The sequence below is a fragment of the Podarcis filfolensis genome, assembly GCF_964270895.1.
Source record: "Podarcis filfolensis genome assembly, chromosome: 9".
Lineage (NCBI taxonomy): Eukaryota > Metazoa > Chordata > Lepidosauria > Squamata > Lacertidae > Podarcis > Podarcis filfolensis.
The window spans coordinates 4,629,472-4,650,948 of NC_139610.1; the positions used below are offsets into that span (position 1 = coordinate 4,629,472).

At 46.6% G+C, this 21,477-nt stretch overlaps 1 protein-coding gene across 2 annotated transcripts in view; it reads right to left on the bottom strand.

The window, feature by feature from the left end:
- CRMP1 (collapsin response mediator protein 1) overlaps positions 1 to 17,534 on the bottom strand; it is a 39,480-nt gene extending 21,946 nt beyond the window's left edge. Inside the window, exons 1-4 of one of the 2 annotated variants that reach the window (XM_083630389.1) lie at positions 16,825 to 17,534; positions 9,694 to 9,782; positions 4,466 to 4,650; positions 1,360 to 1,524 (exon numbers count right to left, since the gene is read on the bottom strand). In XM_083630389.1, coding sequence (XP_083486515.1) covers positions 1,360 to 1,524; positions 4,466 to 4,650; positions 9,694 to 9,782; positions 16,825 to 17,205 — 820 coding nt within the window. In that variant the 5' untranslated portion in view covers positions 17,206 to 17,534. Of the gene's footprint in view, positions 1 to 1,359; positions 1,525 to 4,465; positions 4,651 to 9,693; positions 9,783 to 13,484; positions 13,640 to 16,824 lie in introns of those variants that run through there. The other variant, XM_083630390.1, reaches the window with a different exon arrangement.
- Positions 17,535 to 21,477: the final 3,943 nt, after the last annotated feature.

Genomic DNA, 21,477 nt, shown 5'->3' on the forward strand with positions numbered 1-21,477 from the left:
CTTGACCCTCGCCTGATGGCAGAAGGTATCAGGTGCATGTCAGGTAAAGTTGTAACTACAAAGCAACAATCCCAACCCTTGGAACGCACGCCCAAGTGTTCCTTAAGTGGAACAGAAGCCAAGTGAAAGCCATCCTCCTAGATCAGTCCTTCGCAAACTTGGGTCTCCAGCTGTTTTTGGACTACAGCTCCCATCATTCCTAAGCTAGCAAGACAAGTGGTCAGGGATGATGGGAATTGTATTCCGAAAACAGCTGGCGACCCAAGTTTGGGAAACAATGTCCTCGACTAAGAAACATAAAAGTACCACAGTGTTTATGGGTATGTTTATGGAGAGCCAGTGTGGTGTAGTGGTTAAGAGCAGTAGACTCGTAATCTGGTGAACCGGGTTCGATTCCCTGCTCCTCCACATGCAGCTGCTGGGTGACCTTGGGCCAGTCACACTTCTGTGAAGTCTCTCAGCCCCACTCAGCTCACAGAGTGTTTGTTGTAGGGGAGGAAGGGAAAGGAGATTGTTAGCCGCTTTGAGACTCCTTCGGGTAGTGATAAAGCGGGATATCAAATCCAAACTCTTCTTCTTCTTCTTCTTCCTTTGCAACTGTGGCTTGTGCTCAGCACTGCTCATATTTGGCTACACCGGCAGGTTAACAATATTAAAAGAAAGGAACCTACACAAAGTTCCTTTTTTATTATTGTTGCAGAAAATTATTCATATATGCTAACACTGGAAGAGCTGTCAGACACCAGACTTAAGAGGATGGTATACGGAGTTACGGAGAGAAGCAGTGTTAAGTGAATGGACTTGGGCTTTATGAGTGCAGCAAGCTATTTGTAATAATACCACGTTTGAGAATGAATGGAATTTTAAATAAGTTTTTGGAATGCAAAAACAGGATAGCTGGTGATACAAGAGACAGAGAGCACAGAGATGTGTATCCAAGGGTACTAAAGGAGCTTGCAGGTGTGATCTTTGAGAATTCATGGAGAACAGGTGATGTCCCTGAGGACTGGAAGAGGACAAATGTTGTCCTCATCTCCAAAAGGGGGGGGGGAGAGAAAATACAGGTAACTACTGACCGGTCAACTTGACATCGATACCAGGAATGTCCTAGAACAGATAATTAAACAGTCTGCAAGAATTTATAAAAGGATGCTGTGATTACTAAGACCCAGCATGGGTTTCTCAAAAACAAATCATGCCAGAAAAAAAATCTCATTTATTTATTTCTTTTATAGAATTGCAAACTTGGTAGATCAGGGGAATGCTGTGGACGTTGTGTATCATGATTTCAGTAAGGTTTTTGACAATGTCCCCCATATTTTTATATTTATCTGACTATTCTGCTAGACTGTTACTAACCTTTATCTTGCACCAGGATATCCAGCTCTTCCCTGATTCCATCATACCAGTTGGTGATATCCACATGGAGAGAGTAATCGCAACAGGATTTGGTGTCTGCTGCCTCGTGCCACTTTTCAAAGGAGGTTAATAGGCTGGAGCTGGGTTCAGGAAGTACATGGTCAACTGCAATCAGGATGAAGTGTTTGTTAATAGGCAAATAAAGTTCAGTCCACATTTTATCTACAGATGCAATAGTACATGAAACAAAACAGGTCCTGAAACCTCTTGCCACGCTATTTCTGAAGAGCTTAAATAAACTAGTCATTTCTCTGTGCGAGGAAGAACTATTTCAATTAACTTAAGTTTCATCTTGCCTATTTCTTCCAAAAAGCAGGACACTGAGCTGACTAAGCCAGTAATAATAGGTCATCCCCTAAGAAATATGTGCAGCCTTGGCCAATGCCCACTTAGGAGTAAGCACCAAAATGGCCCACGTTGGAAGGAACACCAAGCCATAGGGGGGTGGTTGTTTTTAGCATAACCCCAGCCTGTCTGCATGCCTGAACCCCAGCAGGCACACTAGCCGTACTATGCTTGAGACAGCAAACTAGGATCATAAATCACAGTTTGTTGCTATGCCCGTACTGACATCCTGGCTTCATCATAGCTGAGAATAAAATAGCTTGAACAAGAAGCAACTCTCAACGGCACTTTCACACACTGCTCTCTTCTCTCTTCCTAGGAATAGGCTCCTTTTCCCACCTAGCTCCTCACTGACAAATTCTCTCGCCCAGCTTCACTGTTTAGCTCCACTGCAGTCTTTCAGTTTTTTATATAAATAGACTGCATGCATCTAACAAGGGACATATGCGGAAAGAAACCTTTTGCCAATCATTCTCAACAGTTTTGCTTATTTTATTTATTACCTGATTTATATGTTACTTTTTAGGGTGCAACAGCCACTTCAAGACAGTGTCCAAAATTTATGACTCAACGACAACAATAATAATAATAATAATAATAACAATATGGCATTATACCTGCTTAAAACTGAACAATAGCCACTTAAACATTAGAATATTTTTTTTAAGCAACAGCAGATAATAAAAAGACAGAAACAAAATGTTTTAGTTGTTTCTTAGACATTTCCAAAGATGGAGTCACTCGTACTTTCCAAGGGAGAGCATTCATAACTATAGGGCCACCACCTGAAAGGCCCTGTACCTGGTACGCATCAGACTAATGCAGGGCCTCAGAAGTGGATCTGAAAGCCCAAGAAAGCTCATATAGATGCACGTGGCCCTTCAGATAACTTGGTACCAGCATTCTTGTTGCTATGTTCTGTACCAACTGGTTTCCTAACAGTCTTTAAAAACAGTCCCATAAGGAGCATATTACAGTGATACAGAGGATGTATCACTGAGCTAAGCTTAAATTTTCTGCACAAGGCCACAAGTAAACCAGCCAAAGCTGGTGTGATCACACACTAAGATGAAATGTAAAGTGTTTTGCCAACATTATGACACTAAAGCTGCTAAGTGGGGTCATACTCAGTTTTGGAGCGCATTGTGATCAGTATCCTGAGGACAGCCAGCTCTGTTTCTCATTTTCATCTTCTGCAGGTGAGGCAGCGGATGTGCTGAATTGTTGCATGGTCACAAGGGACTGAATGAGGACCAATGGACTGAAGTTTAATCTAGACAAGACTGAGATGCTGCTAGAGGATGGCTCTCCTGTTCAATTGAGTGGCATGAAGGATGCTCTAGACAGCGCCCCTCTGGATTACTGCAATGCAATTGCACAGGGGTGTCTCTGAAGATGATTCGGAAACTAGGCAGCATCGAATGCACCCACCTGATTGCTAAGAGGTTTAGGGCAAATGGATCATGTGGCACCGGCCTTTGACTCAGCTGTAGTGGCTGCCTGTTCATTCCAAGCCCCATTCAAAGTGGTGATTTAACCTTAAATCTCTATATGGCTCAGAGCCCCAATATCTTTTCAAACCCCACTCATGATTTGAACCTACCCAGACCCTCTGGTTTTCATCCAGGGCCCTTCTCTGAGTGCTCCTCTCATGGAAGGTTTGAAAGCTCTCCCCAGTGAGATCCACCCTGCTCCATCACTTAACCTATGTTAAGTAAAAACTTATCTATTCTCCCAGGCATTTGATGGATAATGATTTTATTTTATTTTATTACTACTACCGGTGGCGACCATTTTCGTCGCTTCCAGTTGACGCATGATCACCGATGCATGGGTCCTTTCAGAGACCCAGAAGGTGGCAAAACAAGGGCAGAACGGGGAGAAAGGGGTGAGGCATAATGGGGCAGGGCACTCTTATATGCTCTCTGCCAATGTAGGGGCTGGGACTGGAACCCCCCTGCGAAATGGTCGCTGCCTGTTTTATTTTGCTGTCTATTGATAGAATGCTTTTGCTCATAGCTGTCAACTTTCAGATTTGAAAATAAGGGATCAGCAGCCTCGAAAATAAGGGATCAGCAACCTCAGCTGTCCCAGGGACAGACTACGGAATATCTAACAATCCGGGATAGCAGCGGGAAGCAGCAGCAAACGGCGCCGGAATAAGGGAATTTCCTGCAAAAAAAGGGAAGGTTGACAGCTATGCTTTTGCTGCTGTTTCAATAGATTTCTTTTATAGATTATTTCCTTCCTTCCTTCCTTCCTTCCTTCCTTCCCAGCCTTTCACCCTATGGTCCAAGGGCAGGTATGGTTACCATTGTATTACATTGTCCTTTTCAGGGTTTTTTTTGCCATTCTTTCAGCTTTCAATTTTTTGAGGTCACTTGGAGACTTATGTGGTAAGGAACTAATAAACTGAAATAATAACAACAATAACAACAATAAAACAACAATATATCCAGTTAAAAATCTAATGTTTTCATCCACCAGCAGTTTGTTTTCCTTCAGTCTCGATAACCCATTTGCACATATCATTACAGCCACTGAAGCTTCAGCTATTAATATCTTTAATGGGGAGAAGGGTCTGGACTTGCTTGTTTGCTCTCCTGTGCCATATGAAAACAAACCTTTCTCTAATGCTTCTATGAATGGGACACATCCTCGGCTTTTCCTTTATGAAGCGCTGAGCATTCCCAGTACTTACTGATCATGGTAGTGCCTCCTCCTAGAGCTGCCTTTGTGCCATGATAGAAATCATCAATAGCCATCATGCCTTGCGAGGGCTTCTGCAGGTAAGTATTGACATCGATGCCTCCAGGAATAACCATAAGCCCATTCGTCTCAATGGTCTTCACTCCACCAGGAACAATCAAATTCTCTCCTATTTGTCTGACGAAAAGGAAGAAGGCTATTTTGGTTATTTTGTCTAGAAACATTAACAACAATCTTGAAGGTTTCAAATATAAACCTCAACTTCAGTTGAATCATGGGTCTAATATTAGGGTCTAACATGTGGTTATACAGCATCCTGCATGCCAACAGATCTCACTGCATTTTTGCATGCATTTCGCAACCATAGATCCTGCAAATGAAAGTTTAGCTACAGTATCTCATGGGCTGGTCTTTACACTGCTTAGAATTCCTACAAACTGCTTGTGTCCTATACTGTAGCTTTCCTTACACCACAGTGAAGCTATTACTATGTCCACTACCAGAAAGAATATCACAGCCAGCCCAAACCTGAGATGCAGTTCCAAAACATGCAAATCGTAACACAAATGTTGGCAATGGAAGAATGGTGCAAATTGCCCATGCCTTTGTGAAGTTCGATTACCGTATTTTTTGCTCTATAAGACTCACTTTTTCCCTCCTAAAAAGTAAGGGGAAATGTGTGTGCGTCTTATGGAGCGAATGCAGGCTGCGCAGCTATCTCAGAAGCCAGAACAGCAAGAGGGATTGCTGCTTTCACTGCGCAGCGATCCCTCTTGCTGTTCTGGCTTCTGAGATTCAGAATATTTTTTTTCTTGTTTTCCTCCTCCAAAAACTAGGTGCGTCTTGTGGTCTGGTGCGTCTTATAGAGTGAAAAATATGGTAACTATTTGGGTTGTATAGTGCTTCTGATAATATAACTGATTAAAGTTGTCAGTTGCTTCTTACAAACCTCTCTCCCACTGTCCCTCTAATACCCCAGATGGGCTCATAGAAGAATCACAGAATCACAGGATTATTAATCACAGAGTTAGAAGGGATCTCAAGGGTCATGTAGTCCAACCCTCCGCAATGCAGGAATCATGAACATTCTTAAGATGTATCAGAACGTAGAAGCTAGAGCTAAAGGTAGACCCTGGAACCCCATGGACACAGTTGCCCGTAGGCAGTGCTACAGTGAAACAACAGCTGTGCATCTGTGGGGTGGCTGAACAAGCTTCAGCCATGCCAACTAAACATTTAGAGATGTGGTTCCCGACTGGTGGCCTGCGAACCTCAGGGATAACCCATCCAGGGAGTCTGTGACACCATTCACATAACAAAAACTGCCACAGATATCTCAAAAATTTCAAAAGAAGGGAGTCTGTGGCTTGGCTTTTGAAAAACAGTGGGTGCACAGTACTTAGCTAATTGTGAACCACTGATTTAGAGAACAAAGACATTAAATTTCATTTATCTTATTTAACAGAATTTATATACTGCTTGATTTTAAGAAAACATCTAAGAGGTTTACAAAAATCCAGCCCAGTCATTCCACACACATGAAACACTTTCCACATTCTTTGGAGCATCACTGCGTCAATGCGGTTTACATATAAATTGGGTCAATACCAAATTTTGCTAAGTGGAAGGCTAGTTTGGCTGGAGATCTCACACTAAAGCACTAAAGGGTTTTCTCTGGAAAAATTCATATTGAAAAGTTTTATGGAAAATTACACTAATCTGCAAAAACAAAACAGTTTTGCATCAGAAAAGTTACTGGTGCCTTAGAAGGTGATTTATGTTTATTTACCCGTATTTGTTTCTGTTCACTAACAACCTTGAAGCTTCCAAGCTTGCCTAAGATTGTATCTGTAACTGGCATTTTGACTAATGAACATATGAAATGGAGAACTTTCCACAGAATCCAGGACTGTGGCTTGTATCACTTCAGACACCCCATGAGCTGCAACCAAAACTAATTTTTAGGTTTACAACTCATCCTTTACCTGGAGCAAGACAAACCATGAGCCTCAATTCAAACAACAACCTAAACAAACCATGGCTTAGCTCCCAGTGGTGCAACAGCAGGAGCAGCAAAGGCCTTACATATTAACCTGCTCATAGTATACTTCCTAGGGGAAAGAGCTATAGCTAGAAACATCAGAGAATTGATTTGCCCACCTGCAGTTAACTTATGTTTAGAAAATGCAATAGCTTCCTCAGTTTAAGATAAAGTGAATGAGAAATTCTAATATCAAAGCATATGAATGCCATGTCCCTCACATTCTGTATTAGTTTGTTGCAGAAAAAACACAAGTCAGGACTAACAAATTTATGTGGCATAAGCTTTCATGGGCTTAAGGTCGCTTCAGCAGAGATACATAAAGTGTTAATCCTCAAGAGACATATACACAAACACTCAATTATACATAAAGCACGCACACGTGCAGATAGAAGAAATATGAAGGGCATGGGCCTGAGGGTGGCAGGCATTGTTGTTACAAAACCACTCCAAGAGGCCCAGCAATGTGTGTGTCACGTTACTATGCAGAGCACAAATGAAACAAGATCCATTCAGAAGATTGCAGGAGAACTTCATTTGCGAATTACTATGATGTGTTAATGCGAATTGAAGTTAATCATTGTAACTGCAGTATAAGGAATTTTATCAAGAATGGGTTGTCTTTGGTTTAAGCAATAGTTTGGAGGCAGAATTAAAGGGAATCAGACCCTGAAGTACAGCACGTGGGAAGCCAAACAAAATTGGTCAGTGATGGCCAAACTTGGCCTACAGCTGTTTTGGGACTACAACTCCCATCATTCCTAGCTAACAGGACCAGTGGTCAAGGATGATGGGAATTGTAGTCCCAAAACAGCTGGAGGGCCAAGTTTGGCCATCACTGGGCTATGTAATTGATTTGTATCTGGTTGGTATTGTTATTTGGTATTAATATAATTTGGTGCATACTGGCTTTCTGTAATTGAAAATTAATAAAATTTATTTTTTAAAAAAGGAAGATTGCAACCCACTCCCAACCACTAATAAACTGGACCACAGCAAAGAAGATTTTTGGGGGAGAGGGGAATTCTATACCTCTTGCAATTTCTTACTTTATTTTCTGCTATTTCTCTGATAAACAACCCCTCCCCCAACACACACCAAGGTATATCTAGTTTGGCCATCATAGTGTCAAATCTACATCCAAATCAGTAGTTTCACATGGGGACATCCTTTTAAAACAGCTAAGTCTCTTCTATGTATGATGGAAATTCTTTGACTGGAAGTACATGCTTGCCTAACAGCTTTTATGCTGTGATTTCTACACTATACTAAGGGCATGTGTCCCCCACCAGAGGTTGTGCTACTTCTGGGTACTTTGTCCACCTTTGGTGCTCACCCTGCACCCTTTCACGTGTGCCTCCTGTAAGCTGTTAGCATGTGACAGTGGCCACACCCCGGGAAACGGCTTCAACTACCCAGCTAAACCAGGGCAGCCAGTGGGCCTCAAACCCATTAAGCTACAGACTTCCCCTTGCATGCGAAAACAGGCTCCAGTGGATGGGGTGGACAAGACCAATGGTGGGTTTCAATGGTCAAGAAGGTGGGTTTTGCGTGCACTGTAGGGGGAAATGGGGGGGGGGGCAGATGAGGCTCATCAACCTGGGAAGGTAGCCCACTTAGGAGAAGGAATACTCTGACCCTAAACCTCTGGTGCCTTGTGGGAAATCTTCAGGAGAAGAAAAGCCTAAGAAGTTTTGTTGTTGTTGTTTACTCATTTAGTCGTATCCAACTCTTTGTGACACCATGGACCAGAGGACGCCAGGCACTCCTGTCTTCCACTGCCTCCCGCAGTTTGGTCAAACTCATGCTGGTAGCTTCGAGAACACTATCCAACCATCTCGTCCTCTGTCATCCCCTTCTCCTTGTGCCCTCCATCTTTCACAACATCAGGGTCTTTTCCAGGGAGTCTTCTCTTCTCATGAGGTGGCCAAAGTATTGGAGCCTCAGCTTCACGATCTATCCTTCCAGTGAGCACTCAGGGCTGATTTCCTTCAGAATGGAGAGGTTTGATCTTCTTGCAGTCCATGAGTCTCTCAAGAGTCTCCTCCAGCACCAGAATTCAAAAGTATCAATTCTTCGGCGATCAGCCTTCTTTATGGCCCAGCTCTCATTTCCATACATCACTACTGGGAAAACCATAGCTTTAACTATACGGACCTCTGCTTTTTAAGATGCTGTCTAGGTTTGTCAGTTTTTTTCCCATACACAAATCCAGAAAGGAGTCCCTAAGATGGTTGGTGACATCTTGAACTCCTCCTTCCAGCAACTCCTGCAGCCCAGCTGGAGCCAAACATATTGTTCTGCTTTCCTTAGGACCACATTAGCAAGGATGAAAAGGAGATCTTGTCCTCTGGGCAGCCCAGGACTTCGATACACAGTGGCGTAGCGTGGGTTGTCAGCACCTGGGGCAAGGCAAGTAATTTGTGCCCCCTAACCCGTGGATTTGCGCCCCCTAACCCGTGAATTTGTGCCCCCTAACCCTAACCCCCAGATGTTGCGCCCGGTGCGACCGGTCCCCCCTGCACCCCCCACGCTACGCCACTGTCGATACACACTGCACAGGCTTGCGTCCCAGGGAGGTCACTTTGGTGCTCCTAACACAGCAGTTTACACACTCCAGTGTCTCTCAAGACAGATGGATGCCTATAACTAAGGGCATGTTCACTAACCCTTTGCTCCCACTGAAAGTTTTTAAAGTCACATTCACATGGCATCTTGCTCAAGCCAGCTTCAATCTAACTAAAAAACTGGATGCAGAAGAAGTGGTTAATGTGAACAAATCCTAGCACCCATCATACATGCACAGATGAGCAACCTGCGCATATGACAAAATAGGAGTTTGGGAGGGCAGGTGTTGCAGGGGCAGAGAAACCAAAAAGCTCATGTCTATTGGGTGAAGACATTCCCTCCCCCCCCCCACTCTCTAATGTTAACAACGCTGTGAAATGCAGTTGGAAACACAGAAGTGGTGTATGTTTGACCTTGCTAATGTGAACATACCCCAAATAGAAACTTTGGGCTGGAATCAATCCAGTCTACTGATATCAGAAAAGACTGGATGGGGAGCTTGTAGCTTTGACTATAGATAAGATATGTTAAATAGGCAAGTACACCATAATGTTGCTAGCAACTTTTGCATCACCAAACATACACAGAAAGTTCAAAGTTTTAAAACTAACTTTATCAGCCCATCTTCCAGGTAAACATCTGCATAGAAGGAGTGGTCATCATTAATAATCCGTCCACCTTTAATGAGCAGGCGTTCACTCTGAAGGGGGGAAAGGAGAAAAAGAATTAGGTCGAATACCTTACTTAAAAACATGTAGTTAACCACAGTGGCGTAGCGTGGGTTGTCAGCACCCGGGGCAAGGCAAGTAATTTGCGCCCCCTAGCCCGTGGATTTGCGCCCCCTAACCCTAACCCCCAGATGTTGCGCCCGGTGCGGTCGGGCCCCCCTGCACCCCCCACGCTACGCAACTGGTTAACCATCAACAGCACAAGGTCTTAAGAGAACTGCAGTACGATCTTCATGTACTGCTGTAATTCTAGATTAGGATATCTGTTCTCAGGTCACATTTCCTGCTACTTAAAGTCAACTTCTTTACATCTAAAAACTCCAAAGTTTTTAGCCACCTAATGTGTCTCTGGTAACTTGTGAGAAATAAGTTCTGAAATGCTCAACATTATCTCCAACCAAGCAGATACCAACACAATTAGCACCCCTTTCTCAACATCGAAATGGACTACAGCTGCTCTTCTTAGGAGTGTGCCAGGAACCTTCACAGACTGGCTTTTTTTTTAGCAGGACCAGCACCAGTTCATCACCAAAGGAGATATCAGTGCAGAGCAGGGCTGTGGGGCTTGTGTGATGGTGGCTGGCCCTGGCTAAATCCTCTTCTTTGCCCAGTTCCACCTTCGAACTAACACTTATTTTCTATTCCAGAAAACATTCTCCCAGTAGAGATCTTTTAGAACCTATTACCAAACCTAAAAGTGGCCAGTGTATTTGCTGAATGCATTAATTTTTCTTATTCTGTATCCAAGAAGTATGATCCCCTAGCCTCTCTAACGGATGCTTCTGAAAATTAGGTGATTATAAGACACCATGTTTTCCTTTAATAGTGAAAAACTCCTGGTCAGTTAAAACCATTTCTCTGATATCCTTTTTATTTTCCAAAAGTTAGTTTGGTCAGAGGGGCTATTTATAGGGTCTACTACATTTTTCCGACTGACTGTCCAACCAGAAACACTTTCAATATTTGATTATTAGGAGTTTTCAACCAGGTTATGTGCGAGCATATCTACAACAGACAATACTGTCCTGCAAGGATTTTTTTTTTTTTGCTTCCTAAATTTTGTTATTGGGAGTTCAAATAGGCAAGATAAGCTTTGCAACCACTGAGTTGCTAAATCAAAGTACAGCTCTCTGCAAGAATTTGGCTCCAATTTGTAACTGGGCAACAACAACAAAATTCCAGCCGACCTTTAAACTTAAAATAAGCCTTGATCATTTTGCATATAATGTGTGCTAGAAATATGGTATGTTAACAAGTTTTGTGTATTTACATTTAGCATTGGACAGGATAAAGAGCCTCTATTTGAATTTTCAGATACTGATGAAGCTAACCATTATAAGAAAGCTATATGAATTTGTTAATTCTATTGTAAAATGGGTAACAGAAACAGTTCATCTAATTGTCCTGTATGAGTTAGCCTTTTCCCTGAAGAACTCCAACCACTCTGTGGCTCAAATTAAATGTCATACTTAATAAATGGGCATATACCCACAGATGTGTGTTGTAATGTAGCTTTTGAAGGCACGGGGAACCTGGCAGGAAAAATAGGGCAACTCTGTTTCCCTGACTCCTAGACTGCAGCAGCAGAGAAACAGTAGTTAAGGCTGAGGAGCAGTTAAACTCAGAGAGTCCACAAAGCTTTAAGTCAGGGTGGGGACCCAGGGACCCTCCAGATGATCTTGGACTTCTGCACTGGTGTAACACCTTGGTTCCTGGACCTGCTCCTGCATCTTGACTAGCTGTCTAGTGTCCAGACTTTCAGCTGGTGAAGGCTTTCTTGACACAGAAATAAACAACAGGGGAAAGTCTGCCGACTAAAAGCTTGTGCATTAAAGAGACATGAGCAGGTGCATTAAAATAAACCAAGCTGCTCCAGCGACCCTGCCTTTCCCCCTGTGCTTCAAATTCACATGTTTTATCAAGAGGGTGTGATTAGAAACTCTTCGTCTGTCTCACCTCCCTTTCCACCTAATTGGTTTGTTCAAAATAATTTTTCAAATGCTGTTTTTCTGTCAGTGAAAAGTAACTGTCATATAAACAGTTGGTGTTCTTTTGAGTGGCTGCTAGGAGTTAGCACTCGCCTTGTCCCCTGCTCTAAACTGTATTCACTCCTTCTGGTGCCTAAGGAGGTTTCACCTCCAAAAACCGCACAAGGAACGAGTCTGTTCAACAGCCACAAAATGTCAAATGTCTGTTGGGGGCAAGAGGAGGAGGGTTGAAATATTGCCCAGTTTGGTGCTGGTGGGGTTGAATGTCCTCCAAATACTGAAAATTGCTGCCTTAATATTGCTAGACAGTTCTAAGATTCTTGCATCTTCCTTAAGCTCCCGGCAACTTGTGGGACTAACTCCTGATCAAATTTGTCCCTGGACCCAACTATCCCTTACTTAATGTTGCGATCAGGGTTGCAGTCAAGAATTTCACCTAACATGCAATTTGAAACAGGTTTGGAGGTTCGTCAGATTTCAGAAGGGAAACCAATCAATGTTTTGGGGAAACAGACAATCCACACATCTGCACATTACAAGCAGTTGCTGCCACATGGAAAGTTAAAGCAAATGTTAAGCTCTTTTCTTAAGCTATAAATCTGAGAGGTTTTCATGAAACATGGAGAAATCTAGCAAGATTCTTAACAAAATAGATTTGCACAACCCTGGGTGTCTGGATAAACGGGTGGAGTCTCAAAGAGAAACAAGTACATTCTTTATTGCTTAAAATAAATCCTGTGAATTGCCCTGAGACCTGCGGGTATGGGTGGTATATAAATTTTATAATAATAGTATCTGGATGGATTCCTGGTTGCTCCCAGCAATACTTCGATTTTCAGAGGGAAACTTGTGGGCAGCCACAGCTTCTCCTTTTCCATGTGGTGCTAGAGCGACATCGCGCTGTATCACATCCCTATGTTTCTATCTGCGAATAGCACACAATGCGCCACCTGCCACCCTAGAGCAGGCAGCCTTTTGTGCACTTCACAATTTCCTGTGCGGCAGCATTTCTTCCTTCTCCGTGTTGCCCTTTAAAGGAAATCCAAACATGCGACCCTAATCACGCTTACAGGGAATGAGCCCCGTTGAACACAATGGGGCAGCTTCCGAGGAAGCATGTGGCGGGATTACGCCGCGCAGGAGCGCTTCCGCGCACCTCTTGACAGCCTCGTGGCGCTCGGTGGCAATTGGCGGAGGCCTGCGCCGGCGCTGCGCGAGGAAGCACAGAGCTCCCGTTTCCCTCTATCGCGGGGGGTGGGCGCCGAGGGAAGCGCCCCCATGCCTTTTGCACGGGGTGATGTGGGGCTGGAAAACCAAGGGCGCCTCCACGATGGACATCACAGCTCCCTCGGAGCTCTGAGCCGCGCTGCTTCTGTCATTAAGCTCCCTTTGGAAACCCCGCCTGGGATCCTATTCTGGAGACACCCGGCTGCCCCCTGGTCCGCGCGCCCTGCTCCCCGCGCTCTTTTGTTCTGCTTGGCCCGCCCGGCTCCGCGCCTCTGCGGCCGAGAAGCGGCGCTGCCGCCCCGTCGCGGCCCCAGAGGACGCCCGCCCGCCCTCCCTCCCCACGCCCAGCCCTCGGGGCTCCTCCAGCGGCGGCACGCGCGGCGCCGGCCCCCCAGGCGACCCCCCCCCAGCGGACAAAGGGAGTCTTCGGCGCGCGGAGGGGCCGCGCCTGCTGCTCACCGTGATGCGCGGGATGCTCTTTTTGCCCTGGTGGCCAGACATGCCTCCGGCTGCGGAGAGGGGCGCGCCCGGCGGCGGCGGCGGCGGCGGCACAACAAAGCGCGGCGGCGCCGGCCGAGGAGTGGCCAGGCAGGCAGGCGGGCAGGAGGGGCGCGGCGGATGGAGGGAGAGGCTCCCCCCGCCCGCGGGACTGGGGAGGACGGGCTCCGTCTAGAGGCGGCCGCGGGGGCTGCAGCTGCCAAGGCCGCTTCCCCACCCAGGAAGCGCTTCCTCGGAGCCGGCCTGCCTCTCGCGCCGGAAAACGCCGCCTCCCGCCGGAGAAAAGGGCCCCGGGAGGGCCTGGCCGAGAGTGGGCGCTGCCCTTGTGTCCCAGCCGCCCGAGAGTCCTGTCAGGTGCAGGAGGGCGCCCGCCCAGAATCCCTCCGCTGCTCGCCCCGAGAGGGGGAAATGGTCAGGACAGGGGGCCCCGGAGGCGAACCCCAAAATGGCGCCTCCCCGCCCGGGAGCTTCATCGGGAACAAGCGGGGGAGGGGAAGAAGAAAGAGCAGCTTCAGGATCTGCCAGATCTGACTTGGGGTGGGCGGCCCTGAAAGGTGCGGAAGAGGCTGGTGCTATTCTTGGCTTCGGTCATCATCACCCCATATTGATCTGGGGTGCTTCACATCCCTGCGAAACCAGTTTGACCAGACATTGGACTGGAGGGGAACTCAGAGGCAGATATGCCTCCTTCAACCTCCTCAACTGTCTCTGGGCATCCGAAGGAACAGGGCAGCCACCTGCCTTTTCAGCTGGTCCCACCAAAGGAGAACTAGACAGGCCATCCTCTGTCTGCAAGAGCTTTTTAGCTGCCCTTTTGAGCACACAGAACCAAGTTACCGGAAATAAAATTCGATATAACTATGAGAACCAAGTAAACTGGCACATGTTTTCTGCAAAACCACATTTCAAATGATGGACAACAACAATGGGGCTGAGGAGATACATCTAGCTAGCGTGTATGTGTCATGATGGTTGCAGCTAAACATCAGTTGAAGACTGCTTCTCTATGACTTTCCTAGCAATATGATGCTCACTGATGACAATTTCATATAGGAGGGAGACAAACTCTCTCCCATGCCATTCACTTCTTAAAACACAGTTCTGTGCAGTTTCTAATAGCCAGCTTCAAGACATATCTGAAAATTAGTACTTTGGCCACAGTATTAACTCAGTTCACTTTTTCTTCCTCCCATATTTTCATAGCACCAAGTTGGTTATCTTAAATCTAGAACCCTGGTTTTTCTAGGGTTCTAAATCAGGAAAGGGAAAGCATATATGGACAGAGTAGGGTCCTGCTCCTGAAATTATTGCTCCAACTTGTGGGAGGCAACAAGGGGCCAGAGCTAACATGTCCATCCCTGCTTTCCCTTACTGCCTGAGGGATGTGGAATGCCCAAACAGAATTATGTTCTTCATTATCCTATGCAAAGGATTGCATCCAGTGCTAGTCCTACTCAGACTAGACCCATTCAAGTTGGTGGGCATGATTAATTTAGGTCCATTAATTTCAGTGGGTCTGTAATATGGTGAAGAAACAGATCCTGGATATTTAGAGGGTGGATCATGGTGCATGGCAATGGCAGGCAAGTCCAACCAGCCTATTTGGTGAGCAGATTATGGGATGTTTGGACTGTTATAAGCTTGGCTAACTGCAGTCACAATGGGTTTCAGTAGGGATAGTGGGAAACATCTTTCCCTTTAATTTCCCGCATGCCAAGAACAAATTATGGCCTTGAAAAAGTGATACATTTCTGAAGGCTTCAATATCTGGAAGAATTTCAATAATGACCTTGCTCAAAGGTTTTGCTACAATTTTACAGTCTTCCCTTTCTCCAGTGTTCATTGCAATGCACAGCTGAAGACATACAGATGTCGGCAGGTCACAAATCACTAGCAAGTTTTCTTATACAATAATAAAACAATGCCATTCTTCCAACAGCTTCCATTTCTGATCAAATCCTTGAAAGACACTTGATTTTTCATTTGGGGGAGGAGATAACTGTAAATATCTGGATGTATATGGATTATATTAGGGCATGTGAACTAACCTTCCCAAGTCTTGCATGCCATGACAACTAAACGCTAGATGTTCTTCCTTAACAAAAGGTTACTAGGCAGCCAATCAAGACGGGTTTCTTGATCAGCTCATTAGTCACTGTCCCCCCCACCCGCTCGCAACCCCCATAACCAAACTTGACTGAGTGTTTCGATGCTCCAGTGACTCCAAATAGAAATTAGCTAACTGCTCAGCTTTTCTGAAAGAAAGGTCAAGCAGAGCACAGAGAAGCCACTGCCCACTGATGAGCTCAGAAAAGCTGGAACTGCACAACCAGAACTCCAGATGAAAACTGTCTGACTTTACAGAATTCAAAAATTCTTGAATTTGAAGGCTTGCAACTGCTTGAGCTACTACCTAAACTGTTAGTTATAGAGGTAAGATACAGTGCTTTAAAAGAGACTGTTCCCCAACACACATGTATGGCAGCTGTGCAGAGATAAGTTGATGTAAGTAATCATGGAAAGAGAAACCGATACTGACACATTTCAGTCACAGGGCATTAATATCCAGAGCATCTGCACACAAGTTCTTAGCACCTGCATACACATCTGACTACCCTAGGTGGGCAGCCTCCACTGAATAGCTTTCTTCCAGACTTGCAAAGGAAGGGGATTGCTGGCTATCGTTGGCTGTAGGCATCCTATCTTCAGAGATAGGAGACTGCAGCTCCGGGGGTGAAGTCAAGACCCTGCATTAGCAGCACGGAAGCGACCTCCCCTTGATGCAAGCCTGGGCAGTGTGCATATGGAGGTCCTGGCTGTCCAGATGGCAAGACGCCCCCCTCTAGACCTCTCTGATGTGGTCCATCATTAAGATATGGCTGTTTTGTCTTAGTGGGCACTGTGGGTTTTTATTGATTTTGCATTTAGAATTGCTTTGACTGTCACTCAGAGACCTTTGGTTATGAGACGACAGCTAGACAGAGAAGCAAATAAAATCAGATTTCAGCGGGGAAACGCTTTTTGCAGTATATTCATGACATGCTCGCTAAGGGCCAAGTTACCTTTGATGAGCGAGAGAGCGTGCGATGCCCGCATTTCCCCCCGCATTCCTCCTCCGGAGACACCCCAGAGAACTCAGCTGCGGCCCCGGAGAAGCCAGCCCGCCGCTCCCCGCTCTCCTCCTCGGGCGCCGCCGGGCCTGGTGCGGGTCTCCTCCTCCCCGATTCCGCAGCGAGCCCTGCAGGGGGAGCCGCGACTCGGGCGGGCGGCGCCTGCTGGGCCTGGGCAGCCCCGCGCTTACCTTGCCATTGTGGGCGCCGCGCAGCGGCTCCTTGCCGGCCGGGTAGCGGATCTCGACGCCGGGCGCGCGGGCCTCCCTCTCGCCGCTGGGCGAGCTGACCACCGAGCCCGAGATCTCGCTGACGTCGCTGGCCGTCTCGCTGTAGCTGTCTCCGCCGGCGCCGTCCAGCAGGTCGTGGCGGCTGCCGCTGCGCGGGGTGCGCGAGCCCTTGCGGCCCACGCTGTAGGCGTCGAAGTCGATGGTCTTGTTCTCGTAGGCGCCCTCCACCGAGGCGAACATGCCGCCGTACTTCTGGCGGGGCGTCTGCGCCGTGGTGCCCGGCCGCGCCAGGTAGACCGGCAGGTCGTCCTCCGTGTTCCAGATCCTCTTCCTCTCGGCCATCCTGCGCCACGGGGCGGGGGCCGCACGCACGGCCCGCGGGGCCCTTCGCGCCTTGCCAGGAGAAGCCGCCCGCCCGCCCGCTCCTCTTCCCCTGCCGGGACCGACCCTCGCCCGCCCGCCCGGCCGCCCGGAACACGTGAAGGAAAGTACAAAGGACGGGGCGGCGGGGAGGGGGCTGGAGAAGCGGCGCCGGCGAATGGGAAGCGGCGGCGGCGTCAGCAGGGATTGCAGCGCCGCAGCCCGGCCCGGCTCGGAGGCGGAAGGTCGCGCGCAGAAGCAGCGCACGCCGAGGCGCCCGACCCTCGCCTCTCTCCGGGGGAGAGGCTTCCCGGACGCCGAGCGCAAGGCCAGGCCGGCGCGCCTCCCGCCTCCGAGCGGCTGCCAGGCTCCGGGGAGCGGCGGGAGGAAGGACGGAGGAGGCCCCGCCCCTGCGCGCCCAGGGAGCTGTCCGTTCAGCACCACGGAGCAGCCAGCGCAGCGCCGGCCGAGAAAGAGCTCGGGGTTGCCCCAAGGCGAGGGCGCGCAAAAGTCACGCCTCTGCAGTGGCCGGGAGCCCGCGCTCTCTCGGCGTCCCCCAGGCCGCTCTTCCGCTCTTCTGGGTCGCTATCAGAAGGGTTAGCGGAGGGGAGAAAGACGGAGAGAGGCTGCGAGGGTTGCAGGGGGGAAAAGGGGAAAAAGGAAGGGAGGAGGCAGAAGGCGAAGCAACCAGCGCAGCAAGGAAGGCCGACGGACTGATCGAGCAGAAAGCGGGGAGGCGAGGCAGAGTAGAGACCCGACGCTAGGGTGCCATGCAGCGTGCATGGCCCTGGCACCGAGATTTGTGGGTGCCCAGCCCCTTTATGGGGAATTTCGTGGGTGCTTGGGCACCCATGCTGCCGAGAAAGGCACTAGCGGAGAACAAGAAGCAAACTGTTTGAGTTGTTTTTTTAAAAAAAAATATATTTATTCAGAATTTCATCAATACGAAAACAAAAACAAGAAAATCAGAAAAATACAACAAAAAATAAGACAAAAAGAAAAAACCAAAAAAGAAAAATACAAATCTCAAATTACAACTTTCCATTTGCTTATTTCTTGAACCTCCTCACACCTCCCTTTTTGTATTCTAATTTGATTCGTTATTCCAGCAAATTCTTCCCATGTTTCTCAATTTTAATTTAAATGATTAATCTTCACAATCTATCTTATCAATTAATTCAACATAACCTTTCCATCTTTTAATATAATCTGTTATTCAATTTACCTTAATCTTTTTAACCTTATCTTATCTTAAAAATCTTAAAATTTCAAAATTTACATCATATTCATTCATATCTCCTTAAATCATTTCTGCTAACGCCAATTTGGTTCCTTTCCAGCATGTTCCCTAATATTTCATTAATGTTACACTAATTCCAAAATTAACAAAAGAATTTCCCTTGATATCTCTAATTTTTATCCAACGTCCCTTCTTCCTGGTTTCGGGTCATGTCAGTCCTTTCTGTCCATTACATCCAGTCCATCAATCTGGTGTTCTTATATCCGAGGCCCTTAAGTCTCTTCTTGGCCCCCTCTGCACATTTTCTTGTCCTTGTTTGTGCTCGCGCACTTCTTTGTCTATTGTTAGCTTCTTGGGGAGTGGGTCTCCGGAGGGTTACATCCAGTGATAATTTCCATTTTCCTTCGTCAGGCTGGCCCCTTCCCCCCAGTCCCACTCCCCGTCGTCATCTTTGTAATCCAAAAAGTATTTATCCAAAAGATAGTTGTTCACCTGTTTCATAGTCCCACTAGAGTTAAGAGCTTCCTTGACTTCAAACACTTCCCAGCACTCTCCAAGTTCAATCAGTAGCTTTTGTTCCTGCAGGACTTTGGATCTCTCCATTCGTGTTGTTTGAGGAGTAATCACTGCCTCTTCCTTCTTCATCTGCCCTTGGACTTGCCTTGTCAAACCAGATTCTTGAGTTGGTCGCTGTATAACTTCTTTATCCTTATTCCCTGTTAAATCATATTCGCTGGCCACAGCGCTCATCAAGTCCAATTTTTCATGCATCAAATTCATTTTCTCATGCAGCTGCTCCAGCAAGGCATTTGTCATGCCAAGGGCAGACACTAAACCTTCCTTCCAACACATTTCTGTTCAAGGTCAAACGGCTGGTCCCACGATCCAAATCTTGCAGCTGTAGAGTCCAAGTAAACTACAACAACAAACTGACAGGCTCCCTCTAGGGGACACAGTTTCTTTTTGTATCCATTTTTAAAATGTATCAAACAAGGGAAATTACTTTCGATTTCAAATCCTTTCGATTTTCAAATACTTTGTATCTTTAAAATACAGAAATGCAGAAGGTAGTGTTGAAGTTAATTTGTTTCTCTTCTTTTTTTATACTATCTGTCAAAGCACTCCACTTTCAATCAATGTACGTCTCAAACAATTTCTGTCCCGACACCCCGTCCCCAGGTTTGGGACGATGGAAACTTAAATTCCTTTACTCTCCTCCTGCAGGATTAAACAGTCAACCCCCCCCCTTTTCTCCTGCTTCCAAGGGGGTTTTATTAGTTGTGGATGCAGGAAATTTCCAACTTTAAAGCAGTTTTCCAGGCTGTTAGTTTGCAAGGTCTTTGCTTCAGTCTATATACAAAAAGCGGAAGGCGGACTTCCTGTTTAAACCTTCCCGCTTGTGCCTAATTCATAAATTTAACAAATTTCTTGATCCAATTCTCCGTTTTTACCCACGGGTACTTGATTTAGAGTCCAAATGTCATCAGGAAAAAGTCAGCGCTCTCCGGTGATGGCTGCGCGGCTTCCCTCTATGGAAATAGCGATCGGTTCGCAGCACCGCGCTGCTCACCCCACTTCACTCCGGAGCCCCAAAAAGGGGTTTCCTCGTGAGTAGGGGAGGCGCTCTTGGTGCTCTGCCGAACCCCACGTTCCCAGGCTTCTCCGCCTGGGATTTCTAGCAGGCCCCCGCCTTCGCCGCGGCGGGAAGACCCAATTTCCACAGAGCCCGTTCCTCCGATCGGAGGAACTCCGCCATTCGTCATTGGCGCTAACCCGGAAGTCCAAACTGTTCGAGTTTTTGGTCCATGCTCTCCCGGCTTGGGAGGCACGGATACAGATTCTTGCCAATCTGCTTTCTAAACGTGACTATTGACAGTTCTGCAGACTGTATTCCGCAGTCAGAGCTAGCTTCGGGTAGGTGGGAATGGCCAATTTTCTTTCAGTTCTTGATAATCATGCAAAAAATGCAGGCATGTGGATGCAACAAATGAGGGGCAAAACGGTGTCTTCTTCAAATATTAAATTATTAGTATCCATTGAACAATTACTTCATGTCAGCAGAAACTACTGTATGCTTACTCAGAAGTCAATCTCATTATGTTCAGTTGGGCTTAGATGCCTTCCCAGGGTCTCTATAAAATTTATCCAAAGATTGAATATTAGAGGCAACTTATCTTTTGGGGTATGTATGTGTGGACATTACATTGCAAAGCAGCACACAATGAATACTAGGACAGGATGGCTTGCTTTGAACTATTTCCAACTATATATATTTTTTGCATTTTATGTTGGAGATAAATGTTATTGTGCATGATCCTTTCCCCCAAGCATTTTTTCCTCACAACAATCCTGCGAGGTAGGCTAGACTGTGACGCTCTGGTTACAGAACTCTCTCACCAGGAAGGCTCACCTACAGCCATTTTATTATCTTTCACCTTGCCCCCAAATTCTTGCCCTCTAGTACAACCACACCATAGGCGGACATACGATCCAATTTCTGAACATCCTCACCAACACCTTGGGGAAGCATATATTATATTATCTTTTAGGTATTGGATTGGGAAGTGTGCCGATGTTTGAGGAGGCCCTGAACCCGGTGCCTTCAGGGGGCTTCTCTGCCCCTGCCATCCCACTGCTCTCCCTCCCTGCTAGCTGGATGGATGGGACGCAGGCAGGTGGCGGCACAGAGGTTGGCTGGCAGATGCTACACTGGGCTAGCCAGCTCCCCTGAAGTTCCAGTAGCCTGTCATTTTATTTTTTTTAATTGTTAATCCCAAGGGAAGAGAGGCGAGGAGATCTGCCTATCAGATGCCAGCTCTGCATGGGGCCCCTTTGGTTGAACAGGGTGCCAGATGTCTGGCCATAGCAGTTCCACTGATTCAGTTAAGGCATTTTCATTTACTCAGGGATTCTAATGATTTGCATTTTATGTATTGGAACAATGCTATACTTTAAAAACACTGGGAATAAGTAATATCTGTGTTTCTTAATAGTTCAGCACCATTACTGTTCCT